A 20,870-nucleotide genomic window follows, 5' to 3' on the forward strand; every position below is an offset into this window, starting at 1 on the left:
TTTCTTGACCCAAAAACTTGGAAAAAAATTAAAGAAACCACTCGGAAAATGTTCGTACTTTAATGCCAAAGAAAAAAGAAACACACAAATCTCGTCTTTTTTCTAAATTGCCAATTACATTCTGCACAATGATATGACAACCATACAACCATTCTTACCTAAAAAGAGTCGACTCCCAAATCTGATACGTAACAAAAACTCATCAAATGTGGAAAACACAAAAAAATTATTAAAATTGACATGGGATGATATTAAACTTTTGATATGATTTTTCTGAGCAAAACTGTTCGCTTTCAATCCAGAAAGCTATTCCCCCAGTAATTCTGAAAAAAAAATCAAAACCTAGCGTAGCTTGCTCCTACTACGGAGTGCAATCCACCATCAGCAGCTTCATCTTCATCCAAAAACAAATCCTCTGTAACCCGGAAAGTTCCGTGCAAAACTATGACAGCTGCTCCGATCAAACCCGACACCAAAACATTCAACCAAACGTGCGTGAGAACCAAACCCACAATCGTCAAGATTCCGAGCGCAATCAACACCACGCGGTCACCCACCATCCGACCGAACACCACGATCGGCTCGTCGCGAAAGAAATAGAGGAGGAACCAGAATGCGAAGATAACTATAAAGACAATCATCGAAACGGGGTGGTACAATAAGCTAAGGAAGAGAATGAAAAGCACAATCATGGAGTAATTGACGCGGAAGTGATTGAGGTTGCGCTTTAGGCGGGAGGAGAATTCCCCGAAGCTGAAGGGTATGGAGTAAGAGGCCGGGTGAGCGAGGAGCTCGCGCCATGGGCGGCGCGTGGCGAAGAGAGATTGGGTGCGGGACTTGTACCGGGAGAAGGCCCCGGATTCGCCGCCGGCGTAGGCTGACATTTATTTGTTTATTGGAATTAGTGGATGAAACCCTAGAAAAGAATGGCAATGCTAATAATAAGAAATGAGGCTTGTGGAGTGTTTATACGCCGTCGTTTCGAGGGGAATTGAGCGTCGATGACGCGGCGGTCGACACCTGATGAAGGCGGAGTAGGAAACGGGGCCGGAGAGTTCAAAGTTCAGCTTTCTATAATAATAATAATAAATAAATATACGAAGGGAATTTAGAAAAATAAAGATTTAGGGGTAACTTAGCGATATGTACTTTGAAGTCGTGTGTAAAAAATATGGATACGCGTGTTGTGCGTATTAGATGATTGTGGCCGTGGGAATTTAATCTCCGCCTAATCGACCAATATGATTTGGATTGGTTTTTAGTAATCCATCAATTTTCTGGAGTCAATTATTTATTTTATTTGAAGATTTAGATGAAAAATTCAATCCAAACTTCTTCTTTTTTACGGTAAATTCAATCCAAACTTAACCAAACAATTACTGAGATGGTTATAATATTAGATTAAATCTTACATTTCTTGTCAAATATTTTGATAATAATGAATCTGTCAAAGGTACATCAACAATCAAGCCCTGATTAAAATATTCTACCACAGATAACTTAATTAGTTCACCTCTTAATGGAAGTATGGAACCATAAACGTCGGTTTCGGAATGACGGTCAACTAATTGGAGGCAAAGGATAGTGGTATTAAGCTTAACAAGCGTGTCTATTCAGCTTCTATTAGAGGCAGAGCTGCTTGTATGAAATTAGATTCTTCCGTAGCACGTAGCTTGTTGAATGAGATGAAGGAAAAGGGTCGGGTTCCTTCCGTGGGCATATTTAGGAACGTAATTTGTACATGTGTGAAGCAAAAAAAAATATGATAGAGGCCTTAAAGTATAGAAGGATGCTGTGTGAATGGGAATATAGGAAAAGCACGAGATCTATATTCCCAAATGAACTTGAAAGGCATTTTACCCACTGTTACATTGTAAATTCTTTGATTAAAGGATATGTGAGAGCTCAATTACTTGGGGAAGCACTCGAGCTATTTGATGAAGCTATTGAGGCTCGAATTGCCAATGCTTTCACTTACAATATTCTAATATCATGCTTTTGTAAAGGAGCGAGGGTAGATGAAGCTCGGAAAATATGGGACAAGATGATTGATCAGGGAGTCGAACTAACTACTGTCTTTTCATATAACGATATGATTCTTGGAAATTGCAAAAGGGGGAACACGATGGGAGCGGGATACTTACTCTCCGAAATGGGGGAAATGAATTTGAAAGCAAATGTTGTCACATACAGCGTATTGGTCGACGGGTATTTCAAGAAAGGCGAAACTGAAAAGGCTCTTGGAACGCTTGACCGCATGAGGAATCACACCCAACAATTTCACTTACGACACACTTGTTAGTGGCTTATGCAAAGCTGGCCGGAAGCAAAAGCTAAAATGCAAGAGTTTGTGGAGGTCGGTTTTAATCCCATGTGCATTACTTACAATATCATCATCGACGGGTTTGTAAAGTAAGGTAACATAAATTCTGAATTTGATGTTTATCAGGAGATGTCGGAAACTGAAACAGTTCCGATGTTGTCACTTATACATACCACTTTCATTGATGGGTTTTGCAAAAATGAAAAAGGGGACAGTTCTTTGAAAATGCTTAATGAGATGCCTGCAAAAGGTGTCAAGATGGATATAACCGCATTGGTCCCCTTATTGACACATTTCACCAAAGAAATGATATGAATAGTGCATCCAAACTTTTCGATGAACTACAAGTGGGATTATCTACAAATGGTGTTATTTACAACACGATGATCAGTGGCTTCAAAAACCTTCGTAATATGGAAGGAGCACTTTACTTCTATGAAAAAATGAAGAAAGATGGCATTGAGTGTGATTTGGAAACTTTCACCACTTTCATAGATGGGCTGCTAAAGGAGAGAAATATAGTTCTCACCACAGATTTGTATGGAGCAATGCTTGCCAAGAATATAGTGCTGGATGTTGTCATATTCTCAGTTCTAGTACACGGACTTTGTAACAAAGGACGAGAGGAAAATTCTGCCAAGATGCTCCAGGAGATGAAGAAAATAATGCACACCAGTCACCACAGTGTACTTAATTACAACACATTAATTGCTGGATATTTTAGGGGATGAGAATTTGATGGAGGCTTTTACATTGCATTATGAAATGCTTGATAGGTGTCTTACTCATGATGATGCAACTTATGATCTTCCTGTGGGTGGAAAGTTGAAACAGAACAATGTCCCTGTGAAACCTTCATAAACATGAGCCGTCATCTTGGAATTATCGATATTACAGTTTGCTGCTTAAAAGGAGAAATTTCCTTTGTAAATGCTGTCTAGATGGTAAATCCATTCATCATCTTATTTTAAAGTTTTATTTGATGTCCTCAAAGTTACTCGGTCCTTTTGCAGTTGTGCTTTGATGGAAACTAAAGCCTCTGGAGTGAACCGGATTGACGAAGTTGAGGTACCTAACCGTTCATGTATACTTAAGCTGGTTTCACTTTGAACTAGTTACACCACAAAGCTTTCTCAAAAATCAAGTTATTGGTATTAGGAAACATACAAGTAAACTTTATTGTGGAATGCTTTTCCTTGAAGGCCTGAAGGAAGAGAGAAAAAATGCATTTTTCTCCTATATTTCCCCAGTCTGATGTTCAAATAAAGGTGAAAATCACATGAGCGAAGATCAACCCGAGAAATTGTCCGTTGCATCTCTTAAAGTTCTTAAACATTTGGTGAACTTCCAATTCCTCTTACGCAGAACAAACCCACCTAGCGTGTAGTTGCGAAATGCTTCAAGATCTGAACCCAACTACGAGCAATACTTTCTCCTTCCCTTCTTCAAAAATAACAAGAAGTTCTACTCTTCTGAATTTAGAATATACTCACGACTAACGAGCATCTACAAGCACCAGAAGCTGTAGATATGTCCAATATGCACACTTTTTTGGAAATATTTGTACAAGCAAGTTCAGAAATCAAGTAAATATGTCCAATATGCACACTTTTTTTTTCCAATTGTTCGTTGTATACTCAGTTTTACGTGTATAATCTAGATTCTACAGTGTGTAATTCCATCCAATTTTTAGAATAACACTGTTTTACTTTACCATAGTTATTTTAAATGAATTGCTATATAATTTTGTAGCAAAACACATCATTTTTAAATACACAAAAAATTTATGATATTATCTTACGGGTAAATTTGTGAAATTGATATAACACAATCTATAAAAAAAATATTAAGTTTTATTTCATAAATAATGTTTTTTACTGCAAGTATAGATCATGTTAACTCAACTCATAAAATACATGCTATTTAAATATTATAGTTTCATTGGCTAGATTAGAATAAGTTGCACTTAAAGAATACTTTTCAATTTATTAAGAAATGATAAGCATATATTATAAAAAAGTCTCGTTGAAAAAAAATTATTATTATTTAGGAAGAATATTTATATTTTGATTTTTAATTTCCTAAAATAACTTTCCCTCTAAATAATAATGTAATTTATTGATGAGTGAGTTTCATTGTGAGACCGTCAAATAATATATAATTTGTAATGCTTTATTATATTTACAAAATAAGAAATTAAAGATTGGAGCACTTAAAAAAACAAACAAAAGTATCCAACACAATACGATACAATACAATATCTTCCCATATTCCCATAATACCCTCAATCCAATTTCCCAATTTAATTTATTTTTACTTTGGCCCCAATTATAATTCTACAAGAAAATAAAAACCCTAGAATATGATTGGTGAAATTCTGAAATTGTGTTTCTAAGAGTATTAGAGGAATCAAAGCTATCGTAATACGATCACCGGATCACATTTCGGGTTTAATTTGAAGAATAGGCGAGTAATTTTCAGTTTTAGGGTTTCAGTTTCGATTATCTCAATCCAGTAAGTTTATCGAAATTTATTTGTTTTGATTTGGGCATTTTGATAAAAGTCGGTGTTTTCCGTAGTTTCTAATTTATTTTATGTTTTTTTTTCTCTGAAGAAGAAGTGTAGTTTTTATCGATTTTTTTTGGGAGAAGATATCGATAATTTTTGCAGCCATTTAAAATGTTTTTTTATATATTGAATTGAGTTGTAAGGTATTAAATTAATGGTAATTTTACGTTATTATATCTATCTATCGATGACCTGGTGAATATCTACTATTTTTATGTGATTTTGTCTCTTTTGTTGAAATTTTTTCAGTAAATTAATACTTTTCAAACTGATTTGAAATGCTTTAAAAAAACTATGGTTGATATACTTGGTGACTTGAGAATTTTTTTAAGAACCTATAGTAATTTAGAATTCTATAGTGGCAGATCATAAAAAAAAAACCTTTTGAACTTTAGAATCTATATCAGTATATAGCTGTGAGGTTATTTAAACTTGCTTATAAAATCTAGGTGATTATGGTTGTCCTTGATGTGTAATTATTCCATGTTTTTAGATGCCAGTTTGTTTTTAATCTATTTCCATTAGATGTTAATATTTATTCAGTTTGATAAGTAGGCATAAAATTATTTCTTTTCTTAATACAGGACATTCATATCTATCTTACATCAGTTAAAATGAGATTCAGAAAAGGAGATAAAGTAGAGGTTATGAGTAAAAAAGAGGGACCAGTTTCATGGCGTTTGGCTGAGGTGTTATCATGTGATGGCCATTCTTTATGCCTTCGATATGATCCATTTCCTGGTGGGGAAAAGGAACTGATGGTGGAGACTGTTTCAAGGGAGTTTGTGAGACCAGACCCTCCTCTGGTCCAAGGTTTAGAGAACTGCATATCTGGTGACATTGTGGAGGTGTTTTATCAGTTTGCGTGGAATATCGCTGCTATCGTGAAGTATATGGGTTCCAAACGAGAAAATACGAGCAACAAGATCAACCGCCCGGCTGCCTCATTTCAAAATAAATATTTAGTTAGGATAATTGGGTCTTCAAAGGAGTTAATTATTGACCAATCAAACATAAGGTTGAGACAAACATGGCATCATGGCAAATGGGTTTTAATTGGAATGGTATATACCTTTTTTCTCATTTTAATTTAATGCGATGGGTGTTATTATTATTTTTTTCTTCTGAGTATCAATCTTGATTCGGTGGATGGGCTCATGCTATGACATAAAATTCTCTTTGTTACTGATTTCTTTGACTATTAATTTTTATGCATATGTATGGTTCCTTTTTAAATTGTCTTGTTGCTGAATGCTAAAACTTGATCTTTCTATCTTCCTGGGCATTCAAGATTTCTGCTTTGGCGTCCCAAGGAGTAAGTACTACCCATTTGAATGAAATTTGGAATGCAACTACTGAAATTGTGGATAACTTATATCTCACACCAAAGTCCACGTTATTTAAGTTTTGTAGAAGTATTTAGTCTGAAATTGTGTCTAGCAATGAATTCCAATTTGATTAATTTTATTCTTTGATCATTCTTTTCTGGTAGTGCATCGATATATCTGATCGGTTTTCAGATTTGCAATATCTAATCTCTATTTTTTTCTGCTTCAGAATTCCCAAAGGTGTGAGGACACAAGAGCTAGCAAGCCTTCGACTTCAAATTGTTATCAGAAGATGAACTTTCAGGTGCCATTATCCAATGCATGTCCTACAACCCAAAAGGATTTTGTTCGCAATGATGGCGTTAGGAAGTCTCCTGCATTCTCTGCAAGGTCTTTGAAGAGGATTTCCCCCAACGATGACTTGATGGCTGAAGCGTATAATGGACCATTCTGTAAATTCAGAGCAGTTGAGAAGGATGGACGAGTGCAGAGAACAACTGCTACCCTGATACTCGGAAAGGTAGATGCTGCTGCTTACCCAAGAGAGATTTTGGGTAAAAAAAACACGCATGCTTCCTTTAAAAATATATCGTATAGATCTAATCAAGCCGAGAGAGCAAAACGAAATCATGATCTTGGATGTTCTGGGGTCAGAATCTCCGAGTCAGATAGTTCTCAGAGTGCCGCCTCTTCTGTAGGTAGTTGTAATGTGACTAATCAGAAGGCAAACAACATGTTTAGTCATTTTATACCACTGTCTTGCCAAGTGACAGATACCCTTTGTAGTGATGCAGAATCACGTTGTGGCTCAGATTCTGTGAGAGAAAGTTGTCCACTTCCTTCAAAAGAGGAACTAGAAGTCAGTATTCATAGGTTTGAGTTGCAAGCTTATAGGAACACTCTGGAAGCTTTATATGCTTCTGGTCCCTTAAGTTGGGAACGAGAAGCATTATTGACAAATCTCCGCTCCATGCTTAACATTTCGAATGATGAACATTTGATGGAGCTGAAACACTTAATTTCCGCTAAAACTGATGTCCATGTCAGATGATATTTCAGAAAATGCTGTTTTCATATCTTTCTTTCACAGATGCATTTACACCTTTCCTTCTCTATTTTAAAATTGTAAGTCATAAGAATGCTACCTTCTGCATTTTACAGTCTTGGTTATTATATCTTTTCCAGCTTAGGCAGTGGGCTCATTGTAATTAATTAATTGATATGTATCAAACTTTTATTCCTCTATTCGATGTATATACTCTTCCATTGAAATAAGTGTATTTCTTTTATTATGTTTCAGTCGTGATTCATTGTTTATTCATTTCAGTTCTCTGAGAATAGGTAACATATAGTCTAAATTTCTTGCCGCCGCCCAAAAGTTGGTTATCTGTTCCATGAAATAGTTGTCTGAGTGATAAATGTAACCTTTTATTTGGATTCAAGATGCCTTATAAACCCCTTTTCGAATCTGCATTGTGCATTCTTATGAACTCCATCATGTAAATTCATATTCCATAAACAATTACGAAGTGCACTGAGCATACTGAAAACCAGCCTGTAAGAGTAGCATTTAGATTTCCAAGATTGCAAACTTTCTTTCTGAATTTTTACAGTTCCAGTCATCTTGGCATCTGCGTCTTGATTGTTCATTGGATTTACCAAATCTTGACAATGGGAAGCTAACTGTTTTGACATATCAATTTGTGTTGAGTTTGACTGGTATACTGCTGTTTAGCACTCTTTATTGGTCATCTGTTGGAGTGATGTAACTATGTAAGTTAGTTTTGTCCATGCACCTTTGGCAGCATGTAAATTTCTGTTTAAGGATGTAATTGATCAATCTTCAATCCCCTGCATTCTCCAGGGCCACTGTTGGAGGCATGATCATTTACTTCAAAAGGTCTAAAGATGATACCTGGATTTGCCAGTGTTCTCTTGGCGTATCCTATTGGATGATATGTCATCTGCTTCCAAACAGATGCGTCAATTTTTGGCTACTCCCTGGTATCAAATATTGGAATCCGTATGATTATTTTTCCTAGTTAGGATCGATCTATATATTCTTCTTTCCTACACATGCAAACCCATGATTTCCATTATGCACGCATTGATATCAGTAACTGTTGACTTTAAACTGTGTAAAAGATGCGGTGCCCTGTTTTCTGATTCAGTCATTAAAGCATAAAAAATGATAGTGTTTCTTGCTTATTTTCAAGAACCTATCTTAATCTTTTGTTATTTTTATGTTTAAATCTTTTATGCTGTAAAGATCCGAAGAACAAAAGAAGCGAATGATATGTGCCTCATCTGGGGAAGGAATTTGTTGCTTGTCAGCCACTTCAGAATGGTCTTTGAACAGTCTAGGTAACCAACCACTTGATTTGGAACTCGTAACGTGTGTGTAACTTGATGTGTTACAATCATCCTCATAGGAATTATTTCATATCCTCGGTATCACTGCTGAAATCATTGTTTGCAATTGTTATTTGTCTTGTATGCATGTATTTGGGGCATTCTTCTGCATGGGAGGACCATGACTTTTATGGAGGCCGAGTTGATGTAATTTTGGAAGGAAAATTCGTAATATGGGGACTAATAATACAAAAAACTTAAAATGATTTTAATTTGATCGCATTCAATGTAAATTATCTATACATTGACAAGTCTTTGGCATGTGCCAAACTTGTAATCCAGAAACTGAGCGACATAAGGTTGGATACATCCATGTGAAACTAGAAAATGGTTTGACCTTTCGTTCAGTGTAAACTAACGTTGTTTATAACCTGAAGCAAAGCTTGTTTCACTGGAAGGTCAGAATACTTGACTTATATTGTCAATAACTCTAGTTCGAGGGTTGGAAACATCCATGTGAAACTAGAAAATGGTTTGACCTTCCGTTCAGTGTAAACTAACGTTGTTTATAACCTGAAGCAAAGCTTGTTTCGCTGGAAGGTCAGAACACTTGACTTATATTGTCAATAACTCTGGTTCGAGCTGGAAGGTAAGAACACTTGACTTATATTGTCAATAACTCGAGTTCGAGCTGGAAGGTCAGAACACTTGACTTAATATTGTCAAAAACTCTAGTTCGAGAACATCTCTGGATATTCCAATAAGTTCTCTATGAAATGCAGCTTCATCGGTGGGTAAGCATTGTGGAGCCAAGAATGTAGATATTTCTTTGGGCCTGAGAGGGAGAAATTGGTAGGTAAGGAAAGAGCCTAATGTGGGATGGTAAGAAACTCTTGTGGATTTCGCCATTTTGTACTATTTATTTTTCCATGTGTTGTGTTGTGATTCTTGTGCTGTTTGATAATAAGGCCTGCTAGCTTAAATCGCGAACGTGGAGGATGTAAAAGATATTTGGTTGACTTTTCATTTTTTTCAGCTACATTTTTTTGGGGTAATATTTTTTAAAATAATTTATTGATTTAATTTTAGTTCAAGCTAAATTAAAGCCTTAATTTTTTTTTATTATATTCTTGGCTTGATTTGATTTGTTATATGCAGAATTCTATAAAGTTGTCATGCTCTTTGGTTTTTTTTTAAAAAAAAACGATGTATCCATTGTTGTATACCGCATCTAATTGGAGTACATTGGATCACTTCATTTTGTTAATCACTTTCTGAAAATTTAAGACTTGTGGTTTGTTACTTTGATAAATTTCGACCTATTTTATGTGTGTGTGTGTGNATCGATCATTCTTAAAATAATTGTCCAATCGGTCGGAAAGGTTCAACCGGACTGGAACATTGTTATATTACATAATAAATAATTTATTTAAATTTTAAATATCTTAAATGTGTATATAAATAATAACAAATATATTTACTAAGGTTTAAAAATCAAATAAGCTTTAATGCTACTAAAATAATATTTTAAACAAAGTTTAAAATCCAAATAATCATATATAATCAACAATAAAATTTCAAAATTCGACCGGCCAAACTGTTTTTTTTTTTGGAGTAATCCGGATCAGACATATGATCGGTTCTCATCGAATTGGTCCTTCTAATCAAAAAACAATGCCACAAATATGAAATGTGTAATAATGGCATGATTATTTCTGTAGTGTAAAATCATAATCTCCATGAGAACCCAAAACCAAAAATTCCCTTTAAAAAATGTGTAAAAAAAATAAAAAAATAAATAAAGCATTGCTTCAAAATATGTATTTCCTTTCCATGTGTTCCAATCGAGGTCTTGCATTGCAACATTTATTTCTCAAATTACAATGTCCGAAATGATTAACGATGCATCAGCTAACGATACATGTGTAAAATAATTACGATTAGATATATAAATCGAGTTGATTTATAAAATTTTGTTATAATTTTTAATTATTAATTGGATAACGATAATGTAATTATATTAAGTATGTACGTAATTTATAAAGATCAAATGTGAATTTTTAAAGTGGATCAGATATTGCAGTTATGATAAAATTATATAAAAATTATTACTTATCTAAATGAATATGATATTTTTGTAAAAAATAATTGATATCACAAAGTCTGACAACTAAAAATGTCAACTTTTATAGATATTATAGATAAAAAGGGTTAAAACTACGGTAAAAACTTGTGTGAGACGGTCTCACGGGTCGTATTTTGTGAGACAGATCTCTTATTTGACTCATTTATGAAAAAGTATTACTTTTTATGCTAAGAGTATTACTTTTTATTGTGAATATCGGTAGCGTTGACTCGTCTCACAGACAAAGATTCGTGAAACCGTTTTACAAGAAACCTACTCTAAAACTAGTACTAGAAATGCACTCTCCACATATTTAGAATAAATTTGTGATATTTAGAACATTATTTTAAGTGAAACATTTATTATATGTCGGAAAATGATAAAAATGAGTAATTGAAAGTTTTAATTTCAAATCATATTCTTATTTCGGCCCATTCTGTATAAAATAAGTGAGATTAAAAGGATTATTATACACAAAGTAAGTAGATTACGTTTCTTTCTTAAAAAAATGATTTATTTGTTTAAGGTCTAAAGCAGTTAATTTGATTGAAGAAAAAAGTAAGCAAAATTCACATTTATTAGGCATCTGGGCCAGAAAGACCAAGAAAAAAGATAAATTGTTGAACTAGCAAATTTGACAACAAATTACAAATATATACCAAAAAGGGTTTTTAAATTTTTATTTTTGGTTTTAATAAATATTTCATTATAAATATTTTAAATAATTTTCTGAAAAAGATTTATTTGATAAAATACTTACACATATATAATTGACAAAAACTTGTGTGAGACGGTCTCACGAGTCGTATTTTGTGAGTATAGACGCTTATGACCTCCCCCTCTAAGCCTTACGGTAATAATTCCTCTGGGCCCAAACAAGAATTCTTGAACAGCGAACAACCAGTTCAGATATTCACGACCATGTCTAAGGTTCAATATTGAAATAATTTCAGAGTTAAAAATATTATTTTTTATTGTGAATATTGATAAGATTATATGTATGTGAGACACGTGAGACAATATTTAAATAAATATAATATAACTCCCAAGTGGGCCCCACGTTTGTAACACACGGCGATTTAGCTCATGCCGTTCGCAGGATCATTTATAATGCGCCTCCTCATAGTACCACTACCCAACTTTCTCTATCTAGAATTCTACTTATGTTTTCTTATGATTATATAATAAATAATTCTATGTTTTTAAAGAAAAGTTTGCATTTTGTAATATTTTTTATTGGTCCTGTCAATTTTCTGGCTGAGTAAAGCGCAGTCTTCTCTTTCACACCTTTCAATTCGTTTGCTCTTTCCTCCTTGGGCATATAAGTATAAACTTTCTTTATGGCATAGAAAGAATCTATGCTTGACAGCATTTTCTTCAAAATTCCAATCAAAGTGCCATTCTTTAATTGCTTTTGATCCCTTATCTTTGACCCTTCTGCTTTCTTGTTTTGGCATTTGAGTTTTATCTGGGTTCTGTTGTTATTGATTTATATTAGGCATGTGTGATCCAAAACGAATCTTTTTGTGTGTGTGTAGTTGATAATCTCGCGATTGCTAGTAGAAAAGGACGTATTTAGTGCTTGCCAAAAATGAGTTAGGTTTTGATTGTCTCATATGGGGTGGTTGAAGATCTGTTGAATCACTAGATTTGGACCTTCTTCCCCCATTGAAATTCCAATCTTTTCTCTTCTTTTGTTGACTAGAATTTGGTGTGTCTGCCTTGGGAATCAGGGTTTTTTTTTTAATTAACTTATTTGTTTCTGCGGTTGATTTGCGGGGAGAGAGATGGAGATAGAGAGGGCAAATAGTGCAGCAGTTGAAAGTAGCCACAGAGTGATTAATCTGTCATCTCAGCCGCAAGATCATAATATGTATAGAAATTTAGTTGAACAAACTGGAGATGCTGTGTGTAAATTCAAGAAAGTTGTCTCTCTTCTTGATTCTACTTGTGGTCATGCTAGAGTGAGGAAACTCAAGAAAATTCAAGCTCCTTTACCACTCAATATTTTCTTGGAAAATCCCATCTGTAGATCAGATGAGAAGCAGACCAGGCCTCTTCAAATCAACAATTCTGTTCAAGAAATCCTGCCCGACGTGAAAAATGCCCTCGCTTTAGGAATCCCTTCTCTTGAACTGAGTTCAAATGGCAAAAGTTCACTTACATTAGTCCAACAAACAAAATTACCGAGCTACCATTTTCTCCAGCAACAGCAACAGCAGCAGCAAAGTTTTCAACTTCAGCAGCAGCAATTGAAACATCAGGCTGAAATGATGTATAAGCTTAGCAATAGTGGTGTCAGCTTGAATTTTGATAACTCTACATGCACTCCCACCATGTCATCAACCAGGTCATTTATCTCTTCACTGAGTATGGATGGGAGTGTTGCTAATGCGAATGGAAGCTCCTTCGGTTTGATTGGGGCTGCTCGGTCTGCGGATCAGAGCTTCTTCCATCACAAGAAAAGGTGCTCTGGAAGGGGAGAAGGCGGAAGCTCGAAATGTGGTGGTAGTGGTAGATGCCATTGTTCTAAGAAGAGGTAGCTGTTTTGGTTTCTTGACTTTTACTTTTCCTTTTCATTTATATGGCATGTTTAGAATCAGAACTGTCACTCGAGTTCGGGATTTTTAGGCTTGAGAAATGAACTTATCTGCGACTGAAATGATTGGTTATTCCATGTAATCGCCATTTACTTCCTGGAATAGTTCTGTTTTTTATTTTTTTTATGTATGTTTAGTAGGAAGCATAGGGTAAAGAGGTCAATCAAAGTACCTGCTATTAGTAACAAGTTGGCTGATATTCCCCCTGATGAGTACTCTTGGAGGAAATATGGTCAGAAACCAATCAAAGGCTCTCCTTACCCCAGGTATGGCTAAACTGATTGCACGCAATGCTATAGTTTTGCCATATGTTGTCTTGTGTAAAGATCTTAATATTGTCTTACTGGAGTTGTAAACTGCTGCTATTTGAGATTGGAATATCTTGATTAATTCGTTTTGTTATCGTGCACTCATGCTTAGTTTCATAGCTAGTGTTGTCTGAAACTCTGTTTGATACTCGTTTCATACTTAGAAAGTGAATTTGATTTACATGAAAGGTAGTGTTTTTATTCTTCTCTTTGGCATGTCTAAAGCTAAGAAAGTAGAGATATGCTTGTCTGTGAGGGAATTTTATTTAATCCGCAAAAATCAAGTAAATCTTACTGTTCATGTGTTTATTTCTTGGTATATCCGCAGACCTGTGTATCTCATTTTGTCCACTGAGGAGTCATCTTGCTCTGACTTATTATTTGGCACCGGAAGATCAAATTCTCGCCCAGGAGAATTCTATAAAAATAATTGTTTTGCATTTTGAGAAACTTGAAGTTGCCTCAAATACAGGTTGAGGATTTGCATTTATTGGTGTTATAACCTTGTTATGAAATGTTGCAGGGGATATTACAAATGTAGTAGCATGAGAGGCTGTCCAGCCCGTAAACATGTGGAAAGATGCTTGGAGGATCCTACTATGCTCATTGTGACGTACGAAGGGGAACATAACCACCCGAGATTGCCTTCACAATCGGCTAACTCATGAATGATGCATTGTGACGTGGTTCGCGTACATACTTTTCAGGGAGGAACTGGAGGTGTATATCCCAGATGTTTTGTGTTGAGATCTTTGGTTTGTGAAGGGGCCTTCTGGTGACAAACGTTGCTTAGAGAACATCAAAACTAGGAAGATGTGCTAGCAAGATAGAATCTGAATCCGAACTAACTTTTGTTTTTAAAGAATGTACAACATTCTGATATTGCTCTTTATTTGTAGCATTTGCCTTTGAATTTCTAATTATTATTTTTTTTTGTTCTTCAATTAGTTACAGAAAATAAATGAGATAAACATGCATAAGAGATGAGTCACCTCTGAAATTTAAAACTAGCAATGATGAATGCCTACCATGGAGAGTGGAAAAGTGATTTATCTTGTTATTAGTTATAAATAATTGCGTAAAAACTTACAAAATATCTGTGCCAATAACATCTCGTATAGATAGATATGTTGAAGTTTTCTTTTTTTTTTTTTTNCTCGGCGGTATCGAAGGTGCCTAGCCACTTCCTCGTCTTCTTCCACGGGTCCCTAATCTCGGCGGCGTACTTTCCCCATGGACGCTTCCTTACGCCGCGGAACTGAGGCCCCTTCTTTACATAGAATCGCGGCGGTATGGCTACGTTCTCAATGCTCTCCACGACCATTTTTATTGACTTGACTGAGCGCTTTGGCTTCGAAGTGGGATTTTATAGCTACTCCTGCGTGGCCGACACGTTCCATGTTTGTGTATGTAACAAACAATTGGTTAATAATACTAAAATATTATTTTAAATTCGAAATGAGAGACGCGTTAAAGCAAGCGTGTCACACAATTTTCTTGAGTAATATTTTTTTAAAACAATTTTTTTAACTCATATTTATCATTAAAAAAAATATTTTTAGTATAAAAAATTATATTTTTTTACGAATTGAACCAAGTCGAATATTTGTCTATACAAAAATTAATTCGCGAGATACTTTCACAAAAGATTTTATACATTTTTTTTTTCACATACAACGTGCCACAAGAATTTTCACTATCTAATAACCATTTTTTTAGTACATGTATCCATTGTCATCGTTAGGTTTCAAGTTTAGCTTGGTCACATAACGAGTTATACCTTTATTTTCTTGATAGTTAAATCTAAAACAATAAATTTCAATTCAATTTGATTCGAACCTTGACGAATTCATATCCAATCAAATTGAATCGTGGCAAAATGTAGTAACGAGGTTAATAAAACATACATGTGAGTTATTCTCTATTTGTTCACGTAACATTTAGTTGAATTTATGCTACATCTCGAATAACACTCACATATATGTTGATTTTAGCATAAAATGTTCGATTAATCTTTCAATAGATATTATATATTTTTATTTTAGATTCGGACTATAAAAATAGTTTGAATTATTAAATTACGAAACCTATTTTTTTTTTCTAAACGTGTGAGTTATTCTCTATATATTTACGTAGCATACAATTGAATTTATGCTACATCTCGAGTAACACTCGCATATATGTTGATTTTAACATAAAATGTTCCACTAATCTTTCATTAGATATTATATATTTTTATTTTAAATTCAGATTCATATGTCATATAATCAAATAGAGTGGTGTTCATATTCAACTATATATAATAATAAGTTTGTGTATGACTATATATCTCAAGCAATTCTGCGTCTCCAATTCCTTGTTCCTTCACTGGCTTACTCGTCTTATTAAGTCTTTACACACATCCTCTGCCCAAATTGTCAATCATTAGCATTAATTGTCATTTCTTAAATATAACAATAAGGACACCACTCAATTCTATTGAATATGATTCAAATCCATCTTTTTCCCCACATTTATATGTTTATTAACAAATAAGATGGACACGATGGATCTATATTACGTTTTTTTTCAACGTGAGATGTGATAAAATGATAGAGTGTGTTGTATTATGTGTTATAAAATTTAGAGATATAAACAATTTATGTAGCGTGCTTGATTATATTATGTTTGACGTGTATACTAAGTGCGAGTTGAACAATCAATTGTCATCTTATCAAGTACATCGCCAGATATTCGTGCTTGGGTTAATTGATTTGATTCTGATGAAGTGATTTAATTCAAGAATATATTTGAGGAATAAATTCTAAATGATATTTATCTTGGGTGTATTTGAAATAAATCACAATTGCTAATTAATTGTTTAGCTTAATATAAAGTAGATTTAAAATTAATTTACCTTTTTCCAATCCGAAATAAACAAGTTTTTGAATTCACGAATTTAATCGATCTATGAGCAACCGAGCTCCATTTCTAATATAAATTTGAAATCAAGGGAGTTCTGAGAAAAATAAAATGTTATAAGCGAGTTTATATAGTTTTACACTTTATGGAAGTGTATAAGAATGACTGATCAAGAAGCTCTCTAACAGGCGCAAGAGAGCAAATCATTGGCCGCCTTTGAATTGGAAAAAGCTTGACTTGTGTGCAAGTGTACGAGTTCGATCTGGGTGCGTCGAATGAGTTTTCGTCCTAGCTAATATTAGGACTTTGGAGACTTCAGTGATTGGTTTATGTAAGAGTGGAAACATTAAGGTTGCTTTAACTTTGCATGAGGAACTTGGGAACGAAACAAAGTTTGAGCCCAGCGTGATTTATCATTGTTGTCTTATATATGGCCTTTGCAAAGACGGGTTGGTGAAAAGGGTAGAGAGTTATTTCTAGAAATGGAGGGACAAGGAGTTTCGGCAGATGTGGTTGTGTCCCGTTAATTCATGGTTTCTGTAAGGTGGGACAGTGGAATCAGGCAAAGACTCTGTTTATTGAGATGGTGGATCGAGGTATCCGTCCCAACGTTGTCACATTTACTGTGTTGATCAATGCACTTTGCAAAGAGGATTTGCCTGATGCTATAACGTTCTCCACATTGATGAATGGGTACTATTTGGAAGGTAGATTGAATATTGCTAGAGTTGTTTGATTAGTTTGCAGCAAAGGGCATTGAACTGGATGTTGGTGGTTACAACGTGTTGATAAGTGGTTGTTGCAAGTGTCACAGACTGAATGAAGCTATGAGACTTTTCAAAGAAATGCTCAGAAAGAAATACCAGCCAACCAGAATTACTTTTGACACTCTGTTAACTGGACTATTTCGGGAAGGCAGAGTTCTGGAGGAACTTGAACTTTTTTTTAAGTTGCAAGTATTTGATTTGTCAGCGGATTATTCCACCTATTGTATATTATTGGATGGTTTTGCAAGAACCATTGTGTTGGAGAGGCAGTACGGCTGTTCCAGACTCTTGAAAAGTCTAGCTATGCTCTTCATATCCGACGACATTGTAATCGTGTCTACTTGATGAATTGTGGAAATCCGAAAAGCACGCTTCTTTTTGAGAGTTGTTGAGAGATTGAGTCAAATGGGCTTGAGACCAGAATCTTTTGCATATTGCACAATTATCCATGGATTTTGAATTTCTTGAGATGGAAAAGAATGGTTGTGATCCGGATGTAGCCTCCTTCAATACACTTATACGAGGATCCTGTGACAATAATGATGCAGCCTCCGTGATGGAGCTTCTTAAAAAAATGGCGAACATAAATCTTTTACCATATGCATACACTACATCTATAGTTGAAGACTTACTATCGAAGGAGAAAAATTATTCGGAATTTCTCAGCTAGATCTGTTTGGCACTACTTCGAGGCTGTTTTTCGTGTCCGAATCCCCCAAACCGGGGATTTCAAGTTGTTCTTCAGTGCATGGAAGAGGAACATGAAATGGATTCTAGAGGTACATGTGAATAGGTTTTTTCATGTCTTATGTTTTTTGGTTTCTCCGTGCCGCTCGTAATGATATTAAACATCATCGGTTACCCATAGATGCAGAGAAGGCGAAGTTTCAGATCTTATAATACCCTCGACTCGCCGACTCTGTGGCCATCGTCAAGTTTTTATAACATAGATAATGTGTTACTTCTAATATAACATACACTCATGACGCAACCACCGTGAACGAACGACCATCAATATTCCAAACTTATGATGCCAAAGCTTAAATGCGAAGCTTACCACAAATTTCCCGGTCAACTAACTACTATCAGAAATGACACGCATTAAAATGCTGGAGTAGAACTGGTTGTTCATTTGTTCAAGAAATCTTGTTCATTCAAGAAATCTTGTTCATTTATAAATAATTTGTTTCTAAAAAATTTATATACAAATGCGATCAAAACTGCAGATTATTTACTTTTTATTTGATTGAAGATTAAGTGTGAGAAATGGTATGGCACAGTAACTCTACTATATATATAATATATATTTCATGTACTGATACATAACCATTTATTCTAACCTATATATGTATATCAGTACTTGGACCCCAACTCAGCCCTCTCTTCAATTCTCACCGGAAAGCCACCCTTCATCTTGGCCAACAATTCTGATATGTACACTGGCTGCTTCCCTTCCTCCACCACTGGCACCACCTTAAACTGCCGCAAAACGCCGGCCACCACGGTCTTCATCTGCAAGAAAGCCATGTCCTTTCCAAGACAAATTCTTGGTCCAGCCTGAAATACTGGATAAGTGTACGAATCCCGGCCCACAAAACTCCATTTTCCGTTATCCCCCTTCCTCTCCAGCCACCTCATAGGGCGAAACTCCGCCTGATCCGCACCCCACACCTTCTCCACTCGCCCCATTGCGTAGGGATGATAGGCCACCCTCATCCCCTTCTTCACCACTGTCCCATCAGGCAAAACATCATCACTCACGGCTGACTTCGTGTCAGAAGGAACCGGTGGATAAAGCCTCATGCTTTCACAAAGTGCAGCGTGGGTGTAAATCATGTCCTTTACTTCATCATACGATGGTTCATCTGCGTTCTCTTCAATCTCTTTCAATATCTGGTTTTCCACTTCGGGATGGCTCGAAAGCAACCAGAAAAACCATGTCAATGCAGCAGAAGTTGTGTCCCTCCCGGCCAGTATGAAATTTATGACTATATCTACGACAAAATCTTCATCCGAGTGGCCAGAGCTCATGACTCTTGACAGAAGATCAACGGATTCAAGCGGCTTTTCTGTCTGCAGTTCATGCTTCTTCCCTCTGATTAGTTCTTTCGCAAAGTCGCGAACCTGTTTGACAGCAATCTTGAGTTGTTTTTCGGACCCTATATTAAGAGCCCTCTTGATTTTCCAGTGAAGGGGCGCGAAGGAATTGAACCTTTCTCTTGAGTGTCTGACTGCATTCTCGAATGCTAGTGCGAGTTCAGCTTCGGGAAGAGAAGGAAGCAAGTATTTGGGATCATACCCGAAAGCAATCTTGCAAATGTTGTCAAAAGCAAACCTTTGAAGAATATCTTGAAAATCAAGAACAGTTCTCTCGGAAGCAGTTTTCTTGAGGATGGGTATTAAGCGATCCGAAAGTTCGGAGTTCACGACATTTTCCACAAACTTACGAAGGGAGTTGGTGTTGAATTCGTGGCTGGAAACCTGTCGCTGGAACATCCAGGTCTCACCATCAGCGTTAATAATTCCATCTCCAAGTAAGTCCCTTAAAGTCTCTCTGAAAAAGGGACCTTTGTTGTAGTTCTGGAAATTGGACTTGAGAATGTGTTTTACATTAGCGGCATTGGCCGTTACAACTAGTTTCCTTTCGAAAGCACTTTGCATCGTATACGTAAGATTCGGAGTGGCTAAAGCTAAATCTGATGTCCATTGCACATACCTTTCTTTGTTTTTCAATAATGTGAGAAATGAACCAAATATGGGATATGATCTTGGAAATTTAGAGGAAGTCGGCTGCGAGTTCTTGAATATGGCTAATGCCAAGAAAAGTAAAGGAAGAAGTATGGATAAGGCGAGTGAAACTGAGAAAAGGAGGAATTCCATTTTTATTACCGAAAACTTAAGACTTAGCAGGATTAATTGGTGTGAATCAATTGAAATTGTTCGGTTTTCAGAATGAGTTTTCATGGTTACAAGTATGCTTTATTTATAGGTAATGATCGGTGAGTGAAAATTTTATTTTTTATGAAAAGTTTTGGTGGTTTATTCACTCGAAAAAGAAAAAAAAAATGACTTGTTTAGGAATTGCAATTCGGTTGGGTCGACAATCGAACCAGCCAAATTGAATGAACCATTAAATTTTTCGTTGCGATTTATGCTAATATTTACTTTTACGTAAATATATGTGGTAAGTTTTAATTGTAGTGTTAATATGACGGCGTTCTTTTACAATTTCTGGAGACCGTCTCGATCCATCAATTAAAGACGTAAGCGTTTGCGTCAATCAAATTTATTTCTAAGTACGTCTGGGATTGCAATTCATATGGCTGATTGTACTTCTCAGTTCTCACATCTAACATACATATAAATATACACTTTGAATTTTCTTATATGTCCTTATTCATTTAAGTTGGTTAATTAAATTATTAGGTTATCTTAAGAGTTTTTTTCGTAATTCATTGTCCATCTTAAATGAATTTGGACATTAACACATATTCTTTTTATTTGTTAAATTTTAGCCAAAAAATTATTTTTTTTACATTCCTCTTTATTTCTTAAATTTTATGACAAAAAATTATTTTTTTACATTTTCTTGTTCATT

General features: G+C 35.2%; 4 protein-coding genes and 2 pseudogenes across 14 annotated transcripts; 4 read left to right on the forward strand and 2 right to left on the reverse strand.

The window, feature by feature from the left end:
* Positions 1–77: 77 nt before the first annotated feature.
* LOC140967784 (PRA1 family protein F2-like) lies at positions 78–1,081 on the reverse strand. Its single transcript, XM_073428517.1, has one exon. The coding sequence runs from the start codon at positions 882–884 to the stop codon at positions 336–338; it is 549 nt and encodes a 182-aa protein (XP_073284618.1). The 5' UTR covers positions 885–1,081; the 3' UTR covers positions 78–335.
* Positions 1,082–1,438: 357 nt separating this feature from the next.
* On the forward strand, positions 1,439–3,852 carry LOC140967774 (pentatricopeptide repeat-containing protein At4g19191, mitochondrial-like; annotated as a pseudogene).
* A 745-nt stretch (positions 3,853–4,597) lies between these two features.
* On the forward strand, positions 4,598–9,498 carry LOC140967796 (uncharacterized). Of its 11 annotated transcripts, none has more exons than XM_073428549.1 (6): positions 4,601–4,837; positions 5,476–5,955; positions 6,449–6,739; positions 8,489–8,583; positions 9,151–9,269; positions 9,354–9,498. In XM_073428549.1, the coding sequence occupies exons 2-5, from the start codon at positions 5,506–5,508 to the stop codon at positions 9,248–9,250; spliced, it is 936 nt and encodes a 311-aa protein (XP_073284650.1). In that variant the 5' UTR covers positions 4,601–4,837; positions 5,476–5,505; the 3' UTR covers positions 9,251–9,269; positions 9,354–9,498. The 11 variants fall into 11 exon arrangements, 9 of the variants coding, with proteins under 9 accessions (XP_073284645.1, XP_073284644.1, XP_073284646.1 ...); XM_073428548.1 differs by having other exon boundaries at positions 9,151–9,220; positions 9,354–9,456; XM_073428546.1 differs by having other exon boundaries at positions 9,151–9,220; positions 9,270–9,371.
* A 2,298-nt stretch (positions 9,499–11,796) lies between these two features.
* LOC140967805 (probable WRKY transcription factor 21) lies at positions 11,797–14,517 on the forward strand. Its single transcript, XM_073428577.1, has 3 exons — positions 11,797–13,235; positions 13,437–13,562; positions 14,128–14,517. Exons 1-3 carry the CDS (start codon positions 12,484–12,486, stop codon positions 14,270–14,272), a joined length of 1,023 nt encoding a protein of 340 aa, XP_073284678.1. The 5' UTR covers positions 11,797–12,483; the 3' UTR covers positions 14,273–14,517.
* A 100-nt stretch (positions 14,518–14,617) lies between these two features.
* LOC140967775 (uncharacterized) lies at positions 14,618–17,942 on the forward strand (annotated as a pseudogene).
* A 531-nt stretch (positions 17,943–18,473) lies between these two features.
* LOC140967778 (cytochrome P450 94A2-like) lies at positions 18,474–20,265 on the reverse strand. The gene has a single exon (XM_073428510.1). It carries the CDS (start codon positions 20,234–20,236, stop codon positions 18,626–18,628), a length of 1,611 nt encoding a protein of 536 aa, XP_073284611.1. The 5' UTR covers positions 20,237–20,265; the 3' UTR covers positions 18,474–18,625.
* Between the last annotated feature and the right edge of the window lie 605 nt (positions 20,266–20,870).

Source organism: Primulina huaijiensis, unplaced genomic scaffold (assembly GCF_012295235.1).
Source record: "Primulina huaijiensis isolate GDHJ02 unplaced genomic scaffold, ASM1229523v2 scaffold28027, whole genome shotgun sequence".
NCBI classification, from domain to species: domain Eukaryota; kingdom Viridiplantae; phylum Streptophyta; class Magnoliopsida; order Lamiales; family Gesneriaceae; genus Primulina; species Primulina huaijiensis.

What these genes read in the sequence shown, in the direction of transcription:
- LOC140967784 (XM_073428517.1), bottom strand. Translation starts at nt 884, where the DNA reads ATGTCAGCCTACGCCGGCGGCGAATCCGGGGCCTTCTCCCGGTACAAG.
- LOC140967796 (XM_073428543.1), top strand. Translation starts at nt 5,506, where the DNA reads ATGAGATTCAGAAAAGGAGATAAAGTAGAGGTTATGAGTAAAAAAGAG. An exon ending in AATGGGTTTTAATTGGAATG is followed by an intron (nt 5,956 to 6,448) that starts GTATATACCTTT and finishes TTTCTGCTTCAG; the next exon opens with AATTCCCAAAGGTGTGAGGA.
- LOC140967805 (XM_073428577.1), top strand. Translation starts at nt 12,484, where the DNA reads ATGGAGATAGAGAGGGCAAATAGTGCAGCAGTTGAAAGTAGCCACAGA. An exon ending in TGCCATTGTTCTAAGAAGAG is followed by an intron (nt 13,236 to 13,436) that starts GTAGCTGTTTTG and finishes TATGTTTAGTAG; the next exon opens with GAAGCATAGGGTAAAGAGGT. An exon ending in AAAGGCTCTCCTTACCCCAG is followed by an intron (nt 13,563 to 14,127) that starts GTATGGCTAAAC and finishes GAAATGTTGCAG; the next exon opens with GGGATATTACAAATGTAGTA.
- LOC140967778 (XM_073428510.1), bottom strand. Translation starts at nt 20,236, where the DNA reads ATGAAAACTCATTCTGAAAACCGAACAATTTCAATTGATTCACACCAA.